Source organism: Rattus norvegicus, chromosome 2 (genome assembly GCF_021556685.1).
Source record: "Rattus norvegicus strain SHRSP/BbbUtx chromosome 2, alternate assembly SHRSP_T2T, whole genome shotgun sequence".
In the NCBI taxonomy this organism is placed as follows: domain Eukaryota; kingdom Metazoa; phylum Chordata; class Mammalia; order Rodentia; family Muridae; genus Rattus; species Rattus norvegicus.
This window is the reverse complement of record NC_141535.1, coordinates 221,898,765-221,915,252: the sequence shown is the minus strand read 5'-3', so window position 1 is coordinate 221,915,252 and position 16,488 is coordinate 221,898,765. Positions and strand designations below refer to the sequence as shown.

Genomic DNA, 16,488 nt, shown 5'->3' with positions numbered 1-16,488 from the left:
TCCGCCCACACCCCTCAAGCCACAGCTTCCGTCCTCCATGGTCAGCTGGAGTCTAAAGTGTTACGTGGGAGATGCTCAGAGATGAATAACTTTTTACATTTTAAACGGAGTGCATAATGAAATTACTGGCTTATTGTTCCCTGCGTAGGATACTCACATTATCCTGCGGCCCCATGCCTGCACTGCATACACCACTCCTATGACTCACTTCGTCGTCTAGGGAATCCTGTCAATTGATCTACTGTCCTAGAGTTAAGAGTGTCTATGTCTGAATAACCCCAATGTTCTTCAAAAATAACCCCGAGAGCACAAGCATCTATCCTGGTAAAGAGGACGTGCCAAGGGGAATCTGTAAAGTTCCCCCTTTTAATGGAAAGAGACTGTTCTGGACTTAACGTGGAGGAGAAAGAATCGTGTTTCGATTTCTAAGGTCTGGGATAAGAAGCCATCTCCTACCTGTGAGGTAAGAGAGAGAATCTTTGTTAGCTGTTCTTCCTCAGACCGCGAGAGTTATGGCTGTTGTTTGCTTGTGTTTAGTGATGGAGAGCAGTAAGTAGGTTTATTCCGCGGGCACAGGGATCTGGGACTTGAAAGCAACATCCCCATGTGGATGGATACTTTAGCGAGTAAATTGCCGAGAACGGGGCTTTTACTGTTTGCACAACCTACTGGCTTGCATTGTGGATCACACTGGCTTTTGGAAATCTGTCCCTTGGGACATGACAGTACTATACTTTCCTTCCTTCTGCTTTGTTGCTGTTGCTGAGGTTTCTTGGGGGTAGGGGGGGCTTGTTTGGGACAAATTAAAGCAACGACACATTTTTATGGGTTTCTGAAGAATGGTCAACCAACCGAACTCATCTTCGGGTGCATCTTGACCTGCATGGGGCAGACACCTGCCCACCTGACATGATGCCAGGCCTAGGAGACGTGGTGGTCTGATTGGGAACCGAGGCCAGGCGGGCGCGCATGCGCGAGGGGGCGGGCGCTTACCTTGCTTGGGGTTGACCTCTGACGGGATGTGTGACGGGTGAGATCCTGGAGAAAAGTGCTCGTCGCTGTACGTGATGAGGGGCGTGAGGGGGTGGACCGCGTGAGATGGCTGCACCACCGGCACTTTATTTGACTGCAAAGTAACCACAAGGCCAATGGTTAATATGGCCGCCTGACTCTTCCTCATCCCTCCTCCCCCCCCCCCAAAGGAAAAGAGTCATGCAGGAGCGGTAGGCGGTCGTTAAGGGGACACTGGAGTCACGTGGGCAAAGTTGCCAGTGTTTGCACGCAAACACTCAAGTCCAGGAATACCCCGCAAGGGGGCTGTTGGGGACTTCTAGTGGCCTGCAGAGGTCATCTGACCACAGTGCTTCTTCACATGACCCGAGCCTGTGGCCACGTGTGTGACACGTCCTTGCCATCCTCTCGGTCTTTCTTTTTGATAAAGAGCAGCTAGAGCAAACATTGTGGTCTATAAGCTCTCCGCTCATTCTGCCTCTAGCTGGAAAACACCACACAATAAAAGTTTCTCCTTTAAGCAGACTAAATATTCTCCTTTGCTGACTAAATATTGCCGACCCAAACAACACAGTCAGCCCAGACTGATAATTTACACATCCGAGACATGTCAGCATATGTTTCAGAACCGCGCTCTGACAGTTTGTCACACCTTGCTGTTGGGTCAGATGTGACCACTTGCTTTCGCTGCTCAGCTGCCCCCTGCTCCTCTGGCATCCACAGTAATTCCCAACCTCGCTTAGAATTTCACATATAAACATGTAACATACACATACAACAGTTGAAACGACACTTTGAATCGCTAGCCTTATGCATGGTAACGTACTGTGCCCCTTCCTGTAACCCCAGCGATCAAGAGGCTGAGGCAGAAGGAAGGAGTGCTGGAGGCCAGCCTGGGCTACAGCTATGGGCTACCTCCTATCAAAAACAAATTTAAAACAACAGCAGCAACAGGGTTAGGAAGGTGGTTCAGCGGGTGGCGTTACTTGTTGTATAAACATGGCGCCCTCCTGAGTTTGGTTCCTCATAAACCCCTAGTGTAGTGGAGCATGCCTACAATCCCAGCCCTGCAGGAAAGGAGATAGATGCTGGGGCTTGCTGACCAGCTAGTCCAGCCAAAATGACCAGCGCCACGTTCCCTGAAAGCATAGGACAGGTAAAAACAAACAAACAAACAAACAAACCCACACTTTATGAATTATATATGTGGTGTATATATCAGACATATATGTACACACACACACATAGCAGTACATGTTTTAATGGATTCATATTATCTATTTGTATGTCATTTATTTGAAATCTGTCATCATTTCCATTATAGCAAAGTTACAAGTCCTCTCCCTACACCACCCAGGTGTGGTGGCACATGTCCTTTGTCCCAGCCTTTGAGAGGCAGAAGTGGGTGGGTTCAGTGAGTTTAAGCCAGTCTGCTCTATGTAAGAACTTCCGGGCCAGTCAGGGTCACATACTAACGGCATCTCGAAATGAAAAAAATTAACAAAGTTCTCCTTGTTCAAGAAGGGATTTACAAAATAAGTCTGTAGTGACAGGCTCAACATAAGGGTAGCCATTTTTAAAGAAACTCTAGTTAGTGAGGACAGAGAGAGAGAGACAGAGACAGAGACAGAGAGACAGACAGAGGATGAGCGCGAAGGAGGATAGACTGACTGTGTAGACCAGGATGTCCTATATCCTCTTGTGCCAGGCCAAGATTAGTGGTATGGGCCAACCCCACCCCATCCCTACTGCTTTGTCTTCCTGAAAACCTGTCCTGGATGTTAACCTCCACACAGTGATTCAGATGTTAATTAGCTGGATCTAACCATTCCACGTCAAACCTTGTTACATATGGTAAGCACACACAATTTTATCCACAAATAAAAACAACAGCAATGGAACTAGGAAAAAAAAATCCCTTCCCATTTCTCCCAAAGAAAGGAAACGTAACACGATTACACACATGGAAGGGCGGCTAGGATTTTAAACCGTGCACTAACTACAGCAGCCTCGGGAAGATGCCTGTGTAGAAGCCGTAGAGACTCAGATTTAAGAGCATCAGAATGAGAGGAACTCACGAGCTCAGGCATGCCTTCCCCGTAATGAGTTTGAATTAGTGACATTTCCCTGTACTGTGCCAGGCTAAGATTAATGGGAAATGTGTTTCTCAAGAAGTAAATAATCATATTAAAGAGAATTCAGGGAAGTGGCCTGACGAGTCCCAGTGTGAACTGTTCAAATGTGTGGCCACGTCTGGATGGCGAAGGGACTCCACTGTCACACGCGGGCTGCACCTATGGTGCACTCACATTGCACTTGATGCTTTCTACCAATGGGAAACCGCACTGACGTGGTGCGATGTGAAGGTTAGGTTACCCTGGGGGGTGGGGGGGATTAAGAGCAGTCACCCTGGTGAGCCTTATGGTCTTTATGCCTGTCAGGACAATCGCCCTCCCAAAGAAACTCATGTGGCCCCAGAAGTGGTAATGGCAGAAAGTCACAATATTTTTTTGGACAATGATAGGATTTCTACGATGCTTACCACAACAACCCTAAAACAAAATCTTTGTAGACTGTTGGATAATTATGGTTCTGCTTGGTAATTACCAGGTGCTGTTTAATGGCCGCCCTTGTGTGGCTCATGTAGCCCTTGGCCTTTAGTAAAGAGAGCGCCATTATCAAGCCACACAAGTTTTCTCTACATACATTAACACAAACATCTAGGCATAGGAATGTGTAAAAGGCTTAAAAATACTTTATTGATCTTCAAGCGTCGATAATGTCATTTACTAGATAATATAAGAAGGACCTCTGAAACGTAATGAATCCAAAATGCCAGAGAAGGTGGGCGGGGGATGGGGAGCAAAATCACAATATTTTTTTTAAGGTATAAAAATCCTTTGGCTCCCAAATTTGAAAACAAATGCACTTCTATTCTAGCTTAGAATAACTACTCTGACCCTTAGATTGAAAGTCTCAAAATCGGTGTAATTGCCAAGCAATAAACAAAGCTATTTTCTTGAGGATTGTCATCATCAGCACGGCAGAGATCTTCTGGAAAGATCTCTACATTTCCCATGCCTTTCTTGTCTCCAGAGCAGCACCCTAAGGAACGAGTTGGCAGGCAGCACTTCTTAATGTCTGACCTGTCCCTCCAGCCATACGGCTCAGACTCTGGTGCCGTGAATTTTTGCTAAATTATGCTACCCTCGCTCTCGCCGTAATTTTACGGTTTTCAACACAGATTTGCTTTCCTGTAGGAAAGAGATAAGAGGCTGAGGATTTTTAATTTAAGCTCTGGCCTTGTCTTATATTTTGCAAGATGGATACAGCAAGCGGCACCGGTGGGTGTGGCAAAGCCAATGCACGGATTACGGCCATTTTTGTGGCCAAAAATAAAAGTCACATGAAGTCCCGGTAATGTGTGTGAGCAGAATTCTAAGGGACCATCATCTCCATGATGTGTATGAATGAAGCAATGTGGATTCTAGCTACACTGAACTTGTCTGCCACAGTGTTCCTGGGGCTAGTGTCCTCAGTTGTAAATGTGTGACACCATGTACATGCACACACACAGAGACACAGGCACATGAGCGTGCGCGCAGACAGACAGACAGACAGACAGACAGACAGACACACACACACACACACACACACACACACACACACGGTCAGAAACAGGTCCTGCCCCTTTGGTTAAATTCCAAGACAGAAAATGAACTATTACAATTCTGAATTCTGCTCTTCTTAATCTCCAAATAGCATGATGTATTCTCTGGTGAGGAACACACGAGAGGGAGAATCTTAAACCCACCGCCTGAGTCTGTGAGGGAGACTCCCAAAACAACATCACATGCAGTGACGCGCATGCGTGGGTGCAGGTGTGCCCACTTATTAAGTGCCTGAGAATTTCCCAAGCACCATCCTAGCACCGATAGATAACACAGATGCAGGCTCTGTTATCACACAGCATATCTCCCAGGAGCCTGGAACTGGGGACGGCCAGCATCATGGGGAGTATGTGCTCGAGATAGATGATATGTTTAAAAAAAAAAACAAAATCAAGCCACGTCTGAAAAGGAAGTATCAAGTGAGCAGAAACAGGCAGTGGGGGAGGCAGCATGGGGTCTCTGTGCCTTCACATTAAACTCACATTACAGTAAAATCGTAAGAAACGTAAAGAACAATTAAAGTCCAACTTCCTAAAAGGCAGGAAAGAGAAACAGACGTCACCAGGGGGTGGGGAGTGAAGCCAGAACCTCTAGCAGCAAAGTGAGGGTACAGCCCAGCCCACCACTCAGTTCTAGCAAACACAGCAGCAACAGGGCCCAGACTGTCCCCATACGCTGTCTCCAAGCTTCAGGGAAATCAAATCATCCTTTGACACCATCTCCGTGTTGAATATGGAGCATACCACTACTTTGTAACTCAGCTTTCTCCAGTCTGCTGTCAGGGGAGGGAGTGGAAGACAAGGTTGACATTTGCTGTTTCTTCATCCAGGTAAATCTTTCTAGTAAAGAACCCGCAGATACTCCCAAAAAACGTGTTCCTAATTTCTTTATCCCAGATGGCTGGGATACATAATCACTCCCTTTCTGAGACACGCCTGGAAGCTCTTTTTAGTAACCCCCTGAAGTCTACACTGTAGCAATTGGCAGATCAAGGCCAAAAACTGACCCTGAATGTACACAGTGGGCAAGCAATGGGGAAGTATTGAAGATGGGACAGCAGGTTCTAAAAGAAGGACAGAGATGGGCGGCGCTAGTGGCAATGGTGCACGCCTTCAACCCCAGGCTGAGGCAGGAAGATCTCTGAGTTCAAGGTCAGCCTGGTCCATAGACCAGAGCAAGTTCCAGGACAGCAAGGGATACACAGGGAAACTGTCTTGAGGGCAGGGGCTGAAAACGGCTGTCCTGCCTGTGCTCGCACTCACATGTGGTTCTTTAGAAAAATGGCAGAAGCCCTGAAGGCTCAGCACTGTTCTACCAGGTTGAACAGAACAGTCATGGCGGCTAACGCTGACCAAGCGCTCACTGCTCACCAGCACTTTGTCCGCAAGCCCCTCTGATGCCGGTGTGATTACTTGGCTCCTAGAGCCAAAACAGCTTCATGGGGGCTCAAGTTCACGGGGGCACGCAGCTGGTGAGGCAAAGTCTACAAAGTCCAGCTCTAGAAGCCAAGTTCATTTCCAGCACATTACGTGGCCTTGGACTCTGACCATCCTGGTCACCGCTGACGGTGTGTGACATCTATGTGCTGACTCTACGGTCGCTGTCCCAGGCCCAGGAATTGCCTCGGACAAAGAGGCACCTCAGCGGAGGTAGTCAGAGCAGCCGGGACTCAGTAGCCACACTTCTCCCCACAGCTGGAAAGCGTCCCAAGGCAGGCAGGCTGGCTGCCGCCCAGGCTGGACCCTGCAGGTAGGAACTGCTTTGGCATCACAGCCAATAAAACCCACACCTCCTGTGGATATGAAGTGGGTGCCACTTAGGGATCTGAGAGCCGTCTCCAAAGTCAGGTTCCCAGAAATGACCCACTCACCACTGGCTGGCACTGGGGTGTCCTGAAAGTCGTCATTCTCTGATAATGTGGTCTGGGGAGGACAGAATGTGGTTCGCCTCCCTCCTGGCTTGAGGCCCTGGGCCTGCTGGGAAGTGGGAGAGCTGGGTGAGTGGCTGGCAGACCTGGAAGTCGATCTCCAGATCTCAGCTAACCCCACAGTTTGGGACCTAACCATGCACAGAGCTGGCACACGCCATGTGCAGTGTGCATTGGCACATGCCAGTGGAACAGCCTATGGTGTCATCAGTGGTGCTCCCAATTATAACTTCAATACAGCGGTAACTTGAATAAACACTACTAGCTTACCAAGGTGAGAAATGGCACCTGGCCTCGACTCTGACGGGGGGAGGGGGGGGGATTTTACTTTCCAAGGCAGTCAGGTGGGTGCTCCCTAAGCACAGCGGTGACATCAGTGTCTTCTGCACTCTTCTCAGAGCAGGAGTCCCAACCTTCTCACAGAGGGATGAGTTAACCTATGTATGGGGAACACCAAATTCCCCATCAACTAGATAGTGTTTTGTCTATAACACTTTCAACCATCCTCCAAGGCGGAGTGTTAGGCTCAGGTCCAGTGTGGCTTTTCGTATCCAAGAACATCCCTACTGTGAGACAGGGGCCTCTTCCAGGTCAGGAGGGAGACCAAGATTCTCACCACTGCATTCTCATGGGCTCTGGAGCAAAGGGAGAGTCAAGTGTCCTTCCTCGTCACCAGACATGGAGGCCTTCTTCTTCTTTTCAGAGAGGAGGCAATGTGTGTGGACTCGATGCCCTGTGAGTACCTGACATTACAGAGAAGTTTCCAGATGGGCTCTGGCATTTCTCCACCCCTATCATGACCAGGAGTTTACAGATGGAGGGGCTGAGCTAAGTAATAACTAGTGGACAGATGAGCCGTACGGCTGTTGGTTTGATACCAAAACCCTTGCTCTTCCTCCACCAGACTGCCGAGTTTTCAGCTCCTCTCCACCTGTCTTCTAAGCTCCCGGCCAGGTGAGGGCAGCCTGCCATGCATCACACGCACACTTAGTTTACGTCCAGCCACCAGTAACAACACAGTTTAATATTAAGACATGGATGGAGTCACTGGGGCAGAGTTCAAATCCTGCCGGGCAAGCGCGAGCCGATTCTTACACTCGGTAATCCACTTAGTTCTCCAGAATTGGTTTCCTCGTTTGCGAAAAGCAGCAGATACTAGCCAACGGGATTACAGCGAGGATTAATGAGAGACACAAATAAAACCCTGCCCACATCTACTCAGTCAGCGCTCTGCCGGGTGGGTAAAGGAAGAGAGACCTGGAAGGACATCTGGGTGCTCCGAACCTCAAGCCACACATCTCTGAGACAATCTACCATGCATTTTCAAATTCAAAGTTCTGTTTTCAGGTGGCTCCCCATAATAAACTCTCCTTTTCTGCTCTAAAATGCTTTTAGTTTGCACCGAAGTTTCAAGGATTTTCCTCTGGTCACTGCTTGTTGAAGTACCTCACCCAGCCTGTAGGGCCATTGGTGTGCTGTGTGTGCAACCTGAAACAACACCGTTGTGCGCTCAGGAGCTCAGGAGTGCGGTGCACACAGCTGGCCACTGCACTGGCTCTCTCCCAGAGCAGCGGATCCCATTTGTGCTTAGCTTACAGTCTTTCACACTGTCTTACCTCGATAACCTTCACACGCTTGAACACACACACACACACACACACACACACACACACACACACACACACACACAGAGAGATTCCAATGAACCTTTGTTTATGCAGATTTATCCTGGGACAGTCATCCTAGTCAAAATTATAATAAAACTCTAAAAATATTTAACTCATCTTAAAAACAGCAGACCTACCAGGAAAAACATTTTATATATAAAACCCCTTTTAAATAAAAATAAGGAGAGTGACATTGTTTACACATTTTTTGCCACTCGGTTTTTGGTGTCTGCCTTAATAGAAGACATGGATTTCCATCGTGTGATTAAGATTCTGGTCTGCTCTGTGATATGAAATATTTCAGCCCAACTTGACGGATTCTCTATTCAACAGATAGCACTCTAGAAGCTTCTTCAGACAATTGTGGGTCTCCTTTTCTGATCAAAACCTGACGGGTGGCAGAGACTCTCCTGGGGGTTTGTCACAATGCACATCCTAGCTGATGGTGACATAGCAGCCTCCGCTTACACATGCGGCTCTGTAGTATGGCGCGGTGGTTGTTTGGATAAGGAGAACATCAGGAGAGAGCACCAGACTGAGACATGTGTGTACACAGTGGGAGAACCCCACTCATTAACCAACCCATTGTGAAGGCTTTACAGATAGAGAACCAATACCAAGCTCACAGTGGTGAGCATCAGTTCTCAAAATTCTAACTTTTGTTTGAAAGCCTAATTTTTTTTAATCCCTGGTAATAAACGTTGCCAGTTTTTTTCATTGAAGTGGCAGCTGCATTTTGCTCATGTTTGAGAAAATGTCTGTCAGATACCAATGTCAGAGGAATCAGAGCTGCCCGCCCTTCAGCTACACACCTAGAGGTCAAAGGTTAATCAAGTTGATTGTTTTGACTGACTTATTACATCGGTGACATTTGGTCTTCCCAGCACCATAGTGCAAAATGAAGCAACTAAACATCCAATTACCAGCTGTTTTATCCACCCTTGATTTGGCATCACCATTGTGAATACCCACAAAAAAAGAGAGACTGGGGTGGGGCTGGGGCTGGGGCTGGGGCTGGGCGTAGGCATGCGGGCTCTGTTGCCCAGACAACTGTTTGACTCATGGACCCTTGACAGAGCACACTTTGGGAGCTGCTGTCTCCCAGCCGGGTGAACTGTGTTACTCAGGAGCCTTCAGGAAGCAATCACTTCATGGTTAACATGCTGAACAACTGTCTGAAGAAGCTTCTAGAATAATATCTGTTGTAATAGTGTTCCGAATGGTTTTGGATGGGGAAAGGACTCTACATATTTACTACCTCATACTGTTGCTGTGTGCTTGGGTAGCTGCCTTTTCTCACTAGAAGGAGGTTGTAATTAAGTCATTTATCCCTGACATCTGACTCAGGTTCTGGCAAATCCAAGACAGGCAATGCCTGTGTCACGTGATCGTCCGAGCAGGTTCTCAACGCTGTCAAGCCAACTCCTTTTAAGGAATTAATTCATACCTTTATATTACACCCAGGGACTTCCATCCCTATTCTTTCTCTATTGTTGCATGAAAAGATTAGAACACCTTTATCTATCTGCAGTTTCCTAGGAGGAGAACTTTGGCTCGGTCTCATCAGGTCCTCTACTCTGTATATCGCAAGGCCAAATTTTGGCACTGACCAGCCTGCCTTTGCTCACATTTCTGGGTGTGTGTGGGAGGAGAGGGAGGACTCCTGAATTTCTTGACGGGGTTCTTTCTCTCCATCAGAAAGCCTGCAGTGGTGCGTCAGATCATTCAGGTTTTTCAACCTCTAACTTCCTTCTGTGTGATCAACAAAGTAACCTCCATTTGACTCTCCCAGGCCACCCTGGTTTTGTGGAGGACAAAGGGAAGTGGAAGGCACAGCAAGACCAACAAGGAGCAGTCCGGGGAGATGGTTCAGTGGGTGAAGCACCAGCTGCTCATGCTTGGGGACTGCAGGCCAGAGCTTTGGCGTGTACATAAATGCTGGCGGTTGGGGAGGCCCACCTGTAATCCAGCAAGCAGAAGAGAGAAACAGGATCGCAGGAGCAGGCTAGTTAGCTAGCCAAATCAGGGAGTTCTGCCTCAGTACATGAGGTGGACAGCAACCAAGGAAGACACATGCATACATGTGCACAGAGCTGCACACACGTTCACCCACACACATAGAAAACATCCGTTTCCCGTCCCTCCCCCTGTTATAAAAATGAAGCTCTGTTACACACCCACTTGATGACGTAAATATTCTGATGACTCCATGAGAGGTCACCTAGTTTTTCTGTTTGCCTTTGTTTACCCCAAAGGCTGTAGATTCCTTCAGGTGTGTGCTACTCACCCTCACCAAAGCCATGCCTCAGAAAGAAGGGGCAAGAGGTAGCATGTGCGTGCCCTCCCTTCTTCCCACATCCCGGAAATCTGGTAGAACTGTGTGCAGGGGCCTTCCACATGAACCGCATGGTCAGGGCTCAGGGGATTCGGGAGGAGGGTGTATGTGCATGCACACGTGTGTTCTCTCTCTCTCTCTCTCTCTCTCTCTCTCTCTCTCCCTCTCTCTCTCTCTCTCTCTCTCTCTCTCTCTCTCTCTCTCTCTCTCTCTCTCTCACACACACACACACACACACACAGAGTACAGGAAAAAACCCCACCAACAATAAAAGCTTATTTAGAAGAAAATTGAGAAAGATTTTAACATCTCTTTGGCTCATTTTAAAGAGCATTTGGGGCTCCTGTTTGTCTTCTGGGAAAGGTGATCAGAGCTTACTCTGACTTAAATGACCTGACCCCTTGAGGGCAGCAGTGGCCCTCAACCTGTGGTCTCAGCCCCCTTTGAGTCGGGATATCCTGCATGTCTACATTACAATTCACAACAGTAGCAAAATCACAGTCATGAAGTAGTGAGAACTAATTTTATGGTTCCGGGTCACCTAAGCATGAGGAGCTGTATTAAAGGGTCACAGCCTTAGGAGGTGGAGAATCACCAGTCTAGGGTAACTGGAAAGACACAGAATTGTGCTTCCATTTTAAGAAAGGACAGGAGGAAGGCCCTTATGTGTGAATGCCACCACTGGACTCCTCTTTAAAGTGGTCTTTAGTGTAGCTTGCTCCATTCTTCCTATTTGGCAACTACTATACCATAGTCTAAGGACGTCCCTGCCCGCACCCATTCACCCTCCCAACAAGCTACCTAAGGCTGACTTTCCTGGAACAAGCGTGGCCTGTAACCTTTGTCTTCAAGGGTGTGTAAAGATTTCAAACCAGACTCTTCATGATGCAAAGCTGCGAGCCTTCTTTCTAAGCAATAAAGATGTAGAGGGGAGGGTCTCATGGACACTCCCAGGTAGGGAGTGTGTTATTATAATTATGAAAGTTAAAGCAGGTTAACCTTTACTCTTCAGCTGCTCAAAGGATTCATGTGAGCTAGGGTCTCGTGTGTGTGTGTGTGTGTGTGTGTGTGTGTGTGTGTGTGTGTAACAAAAAGGGACATCCAGGTTAACACAGGAGAGAAGTCGTGGACAAGAGAAAGACTGGAAACCCCTCCATGATTGAGCTACAGAGAGTAGAGCATATGTGAGCAAAGCCCACGACACATATGCCAAGGAGAAAACAGGCTATGTGAGTAACCTAGGTGGGATCAGAACTCATATGCTAAGGTGCTCTTTTTTTAGTGTCTGTTGTCCCAGCTCACTACCCCACTTCCACTCTGGGAGTGCTTTATTTATTTATTTATTTATTTACTTATTTAGACATTTACTTATTCTCTTAAGGAGCTGTCCTTGTCTCTATTATAACACCATCACCACTATGCACCCCCGACCCCCGAACCCCTCTGCCACCCACAGCCAATACAAACACAGCAGAAGGTGATTACCTATCACCTCTACAAACCCAAGGGTGTGTCCATCTGTGAGCAGGTAAGGAAACCCAGGCTCATGAGGATTAAACCCAGCTGAGATCACATCTGCTGTGTCCGGTTCACTGAGGGAAAAGCAGGGGGAAACTTTCACACCGAGGGCCCAAAGGGAACTGCTCTTTTCAGTGACTGAGGGTCGGCAAACGAAGAGACTGGGGTGAAGACTAGAAAACAGGAGCAGGGCAGATGTGAGAGCATGAGACACTCAATGGCGTGGGCGTCGGGATACCCCATCATCCAGTTGATCTCACAGCCTCTAACACACCCCTCATCCTCTGAGTGCACCACTGTTTTTCACGTTGAAGACTGTCCTTTGAAAAGAAAGGAACCAGAGTGACCAAATTGAACAGCCGGAGGCAAACCAATGCAGACCCAACGTTTACTGTGCCAGAAAGGGAAGGGGCATCATGGATGAAAGGCTGGCCAAGATCACCAGGATCACCAGAAGAGGGCTTCGGACTTACAGATGCCATAGACCTGTCCATGGAGGAAGTCCAGGGCACAGCAAGATATCAAAGGGTCACAACCTGTCTGGATCATGGATACTGGAAACCTCATGTAATCGCAGATCTGGGGGATGGGCGGCTACAGTTTGCTTAAGGGTGGACAGGGAACAGAGTGGCCCACAGTCCCTTGATTAAAAACACTCTATATCCAGAGAAAGAGAGAGGTGCTTGGCTCTTCACTGCATAGTAAGTCATCGAGTAGCGACATGCTCAACCTTTGTCAGTTTGGTGACAACGGAATTTGTAGCGAACCCAGCCACCTAGAATAGACACTCAACTGAGGAACGGCCTCCATCAGACTGGACTGGGGCATTCTCATGAGTAACAGACTGCTGGCAGAAGGCCCAGGCCACTTTGGGTAGTGCCACCCCAGCCAGTAGTCCTGGGAAATACAAGAAAGCAAGCTGAACAAGCCAGCCTCCCTCGTCTCCCCTTGAGTTCCTTGGCTTTCCACGGTCCGTCGTGGACTGGAACCCATAAGACAGACAAGACAAGACCTTTCCTCTCCACGTTGGCTTGATTATGCTGTTCTATCACAGCAACAGAAGGTAACAAATACAGCAGACCAGGGGGAATTGACAAGACAAACAAGCCAGGGATGGCTCAGAGGAGAAACGCGCATCGAGAGCTCCTCCTGGTCGAGCGCAGAGCTCTTTATGCCAAGGCAGTGAGCTGTATTTCCTTCGAAATCCAGGGATCATGCCTCATGATGACGCCGGGCAGCTGGGAAGGGCAAGATGCCAGGCATAAAGGGCACTGCTCTGGGGTGGAGGGCGCACAATTGCAGCAAATTGAGTCCTCTGAAGCTCATCAGCCAGGGCCCCCCGTGTAGACCCCGCCAGGTTCCCTGTCAAAAGTTAAAAAACAAAAATCTCTCCCACTAGCATCAAGGAGGGCCGACTCCAGGAGAGTCCGAAATGCTCTTCCCTGCTTGTGACTTCCGGAGGTTGGAAGACCTCTGTGTGGCATTCAGGATATCCACAGGGAAAGGAAGAATGTTCCAAGCCCGAGAGAGGACTATAGATCCGCTGAGGTGGGGCAGCCAGCTGGAGCTTACCCAGGGTCAAGGTCAGAGAAATCCCACAGCTACACAGATGGGGAGTGCAGACCGGTGTTTATAAGCTTGGACTGCAGATGCATGGAGAAAATTCCTGGGGGGGGGGGGGGGGTAAAGAAGCCAGCAGACTTACACCTAATTATGTCACAGTGAGAAGGGCCCTCCCCACTGGCCGCAACTATAAAAAGACCTGGCTTTACTCTAATTGTTTTTTGTCTTCGAGTCAGGTGTGAGCGATGCTTCGGTAAGAATGTGTCATTGAGCCTTCGTGACCGTGCTAACTGTGACTGGGTCTCAAGCCATCTCTGCTTATAACCAGCTGCTCACAAGAGGAAGGAGTCATGCTTCAGTCTGGCTTGAGTCTGAAGGGTCCTTACCTTTTGGGGGAGAAGTTACTGAAGAGCCTTTTGGCAATCAAAAGAGGGGGGGGAAAGCCTCACAGATTACTGTCATTAGACGCTCTAGTGAAAAAAGTGCATCTATGAGCTAACATGGGGAAACAGAAGACATTTCCTAAGAACCCTCAGACGACTAGCACAGACTCCCCTACAGGCCCACACTAGCTAGTAAAATCCCGGGCTGAGGTCCGTGACCTGCAGCCAGTACAAGTTGAGAGGTGTTGTTTGTACAAAATACACACTAGTTTCAAAAAATGTTGAAGTTGTACTTTTTTTTCCTTAAAAAAAATTTTTTGGGGGGTGGTGGTTGTGCTAAGGATTAAACCTAGGGACTAGCCCGTGCCAGGCAAGTATTCTACCACTGAGCCACACGGTCAGCTTTATTATTTTAATGTAGTGTATTAATTAAAATCGTTGCTCACATCAGTTTTTACTTGTCTGCTGTTACATTTTTGGTGTGGCTATGGAATGATTAAAAAATGAGAAATATGCTGTGTTTGTAACTTGCATTTCTTTCCATGAGGAGGCTCCCCTCATGACCTCATATGTGAGGAGACTGCTCCCTTTACCTCATAATCTCCGATTTGAGTTCTGAGAAGTAATTACGTAAGGCCCAGTGAGATGGCTCAGGGATTAACGGTACCCGTGTGGCAGCTTACACCGTATGTAACTCCAGTTCCAGAATGTTCCAGAATGTCTACACCTTCTCTTGGCCTCTGTGGCCACTGCATGCACATGGTGCACAGACGTAGACATGGGCAAAGTACTTAAACATTAAATACAGAAGGGGGGGGAAGAAAGGTAGATAAATGGTTAGATGAACAGATAGTATTTGAAGTAGTTACATAACTGTTCTCTAGGTTTCTCATTGATGGAAAAGAAAAATTATGGGCGAAGAACTGAAAAATCGGCAGGACATGACCCAAACACTTGGAGGCTGAGGAGGAGGTCTGAGTTTGAGGCCAAGCTGGGCTCCACGGAAAGACTCCTGTCTTCAATGTAAAACACAAACAGTAAAAGGAAATCCTACCAAAGGAGAAATGAATACATAAAAAGGAGTGAGAGGCTGGAGGGAGAGGGAGGAGAGAAGGGGAGAGGAAGAGAAATGTCCCTCTAAACTTAGGTCTTAAGTCTTCCTCTAAGGACCAGTTAGTTGAGAGAAAAGCTAATTATGTAACAAGTGGCATGAAGTTATATTCCATTTTCTGTGTGCCATGACAAGAGCATGTAGTCCATGAGGCAGTCGTGTACAGTGCCAGTGGCCCCATGAATGACTGCTGTGTGCAGTGGGGGATCCTGGGCTACGGTGTAACACAGCTCAGCACCGAAGGCTCCTTCCCCTCCCATCCCCCACTCTACCTGCGCCGAAAGGCAGTTTGCCCTGAGTGAAATTGATGCCGTGACGTCACTACTTCTGGGATGCGCTTATGAGTCAAGGAAAAAGCACCTTTGGTTTTGGATTTAAGAAAGCAGAATCCTGAAATGAGTTAGAAATGGAGGCCGAGCAGATCCCGACATAGGTTCTACATAACTCTGTACATTCTGAGTCATTCATTCTCCACGCCCAGGGGAAGTCAAAGCACACTCCTCAAAAGTGTGTGTGTGTGTGTGTGTGTGTGTGTGTGTGAGAGAGAGAGAGAGAGAGAGTGTGTGTGTGTGAGAGAGAGCGAGAGAGAGTGTGTGTGTGTGTGAGAGAGAGAATGTGTGTGTGTGTGAGAGAGAGCGAGAGAGTGTGTGTGTGTGAGAGAGAGAGTGTGTGTGAGAGAGAGAGCGAGAGAGAGTGTGTGTGTGTGTGTGAGAGAGAGAAAGAGAGAGAGTGTGTGTGTGAGAGAGAGCGAAAGAGAGAGTGTGTGTGTGTGAGAGAGAGAGTGTGTGTGTGAGAGAGAGAGAGCGCGAGTGTGTGTGTGTGTGTGTGTGTGTGTGTGTGTGTGTGTGTGTGTCTTTTAAAAGACTTTCAATTCTATTTATAGATTTTTGGAAGACAGTCTATTTTCTACACACAAACCCCCACAGCAGCACGATGACAATAGCTATTATCTCTGTGCTGGTTAACGAAAGAGGCACTGATGTTCCACAGAATCGGAGTCAAGTCCCATCTGGGTCACTCAGCATCAGTGGGAATGTCCTTTCTGGGCCCCACTTGGGGTTTCTGTCCCTTTTAGGTGTGCATTTGAAGAATTCAGAGCAACACTGAAGACCTGGCCCAGGGACCTCTTTCTCAAGGACAATCTACTCGGCCCTGGATAGACGGTTGTGTCCTAGAGACAATGTTGGTTTGTTCTTGTGCATGGAAAATGACCGCGGAACTTTCAGGAATTTTAAGAGTTTGCTATTGTGCAGAATGGAACTGGTCACTCCCAGATTATCTGCACTCCGGGAACTGGGGAAC

At 47.9% G+C, this 16,488-nt stretch overlaps 1 protein-coding gene across 28 annotated transcripts in view; it reads right to left on the bottom strand.

The window, feature by feature from the left end:
- Lef1 (lymphoid enhancer binding factor 1) overlaps positions 1 to 16,488 on the bottom strand; it is a 113,291-nt gene that overhangs the window by 35,857 nt on the left and 60,946 nt on the right. For 26 of the 28 annotated variants that reach the window (XM_087614989.1, XM_087615011.1, NM_130429.2 and 23 more), the window contains 1 exon segment: positions 994 to 1,126. In XM_087614989.1, coding sequence (XP_087471115.1) covers positions 994 to 1,126 — 133 coding nt within the window. 28 annotated transcript variants of the gene reach the window in all.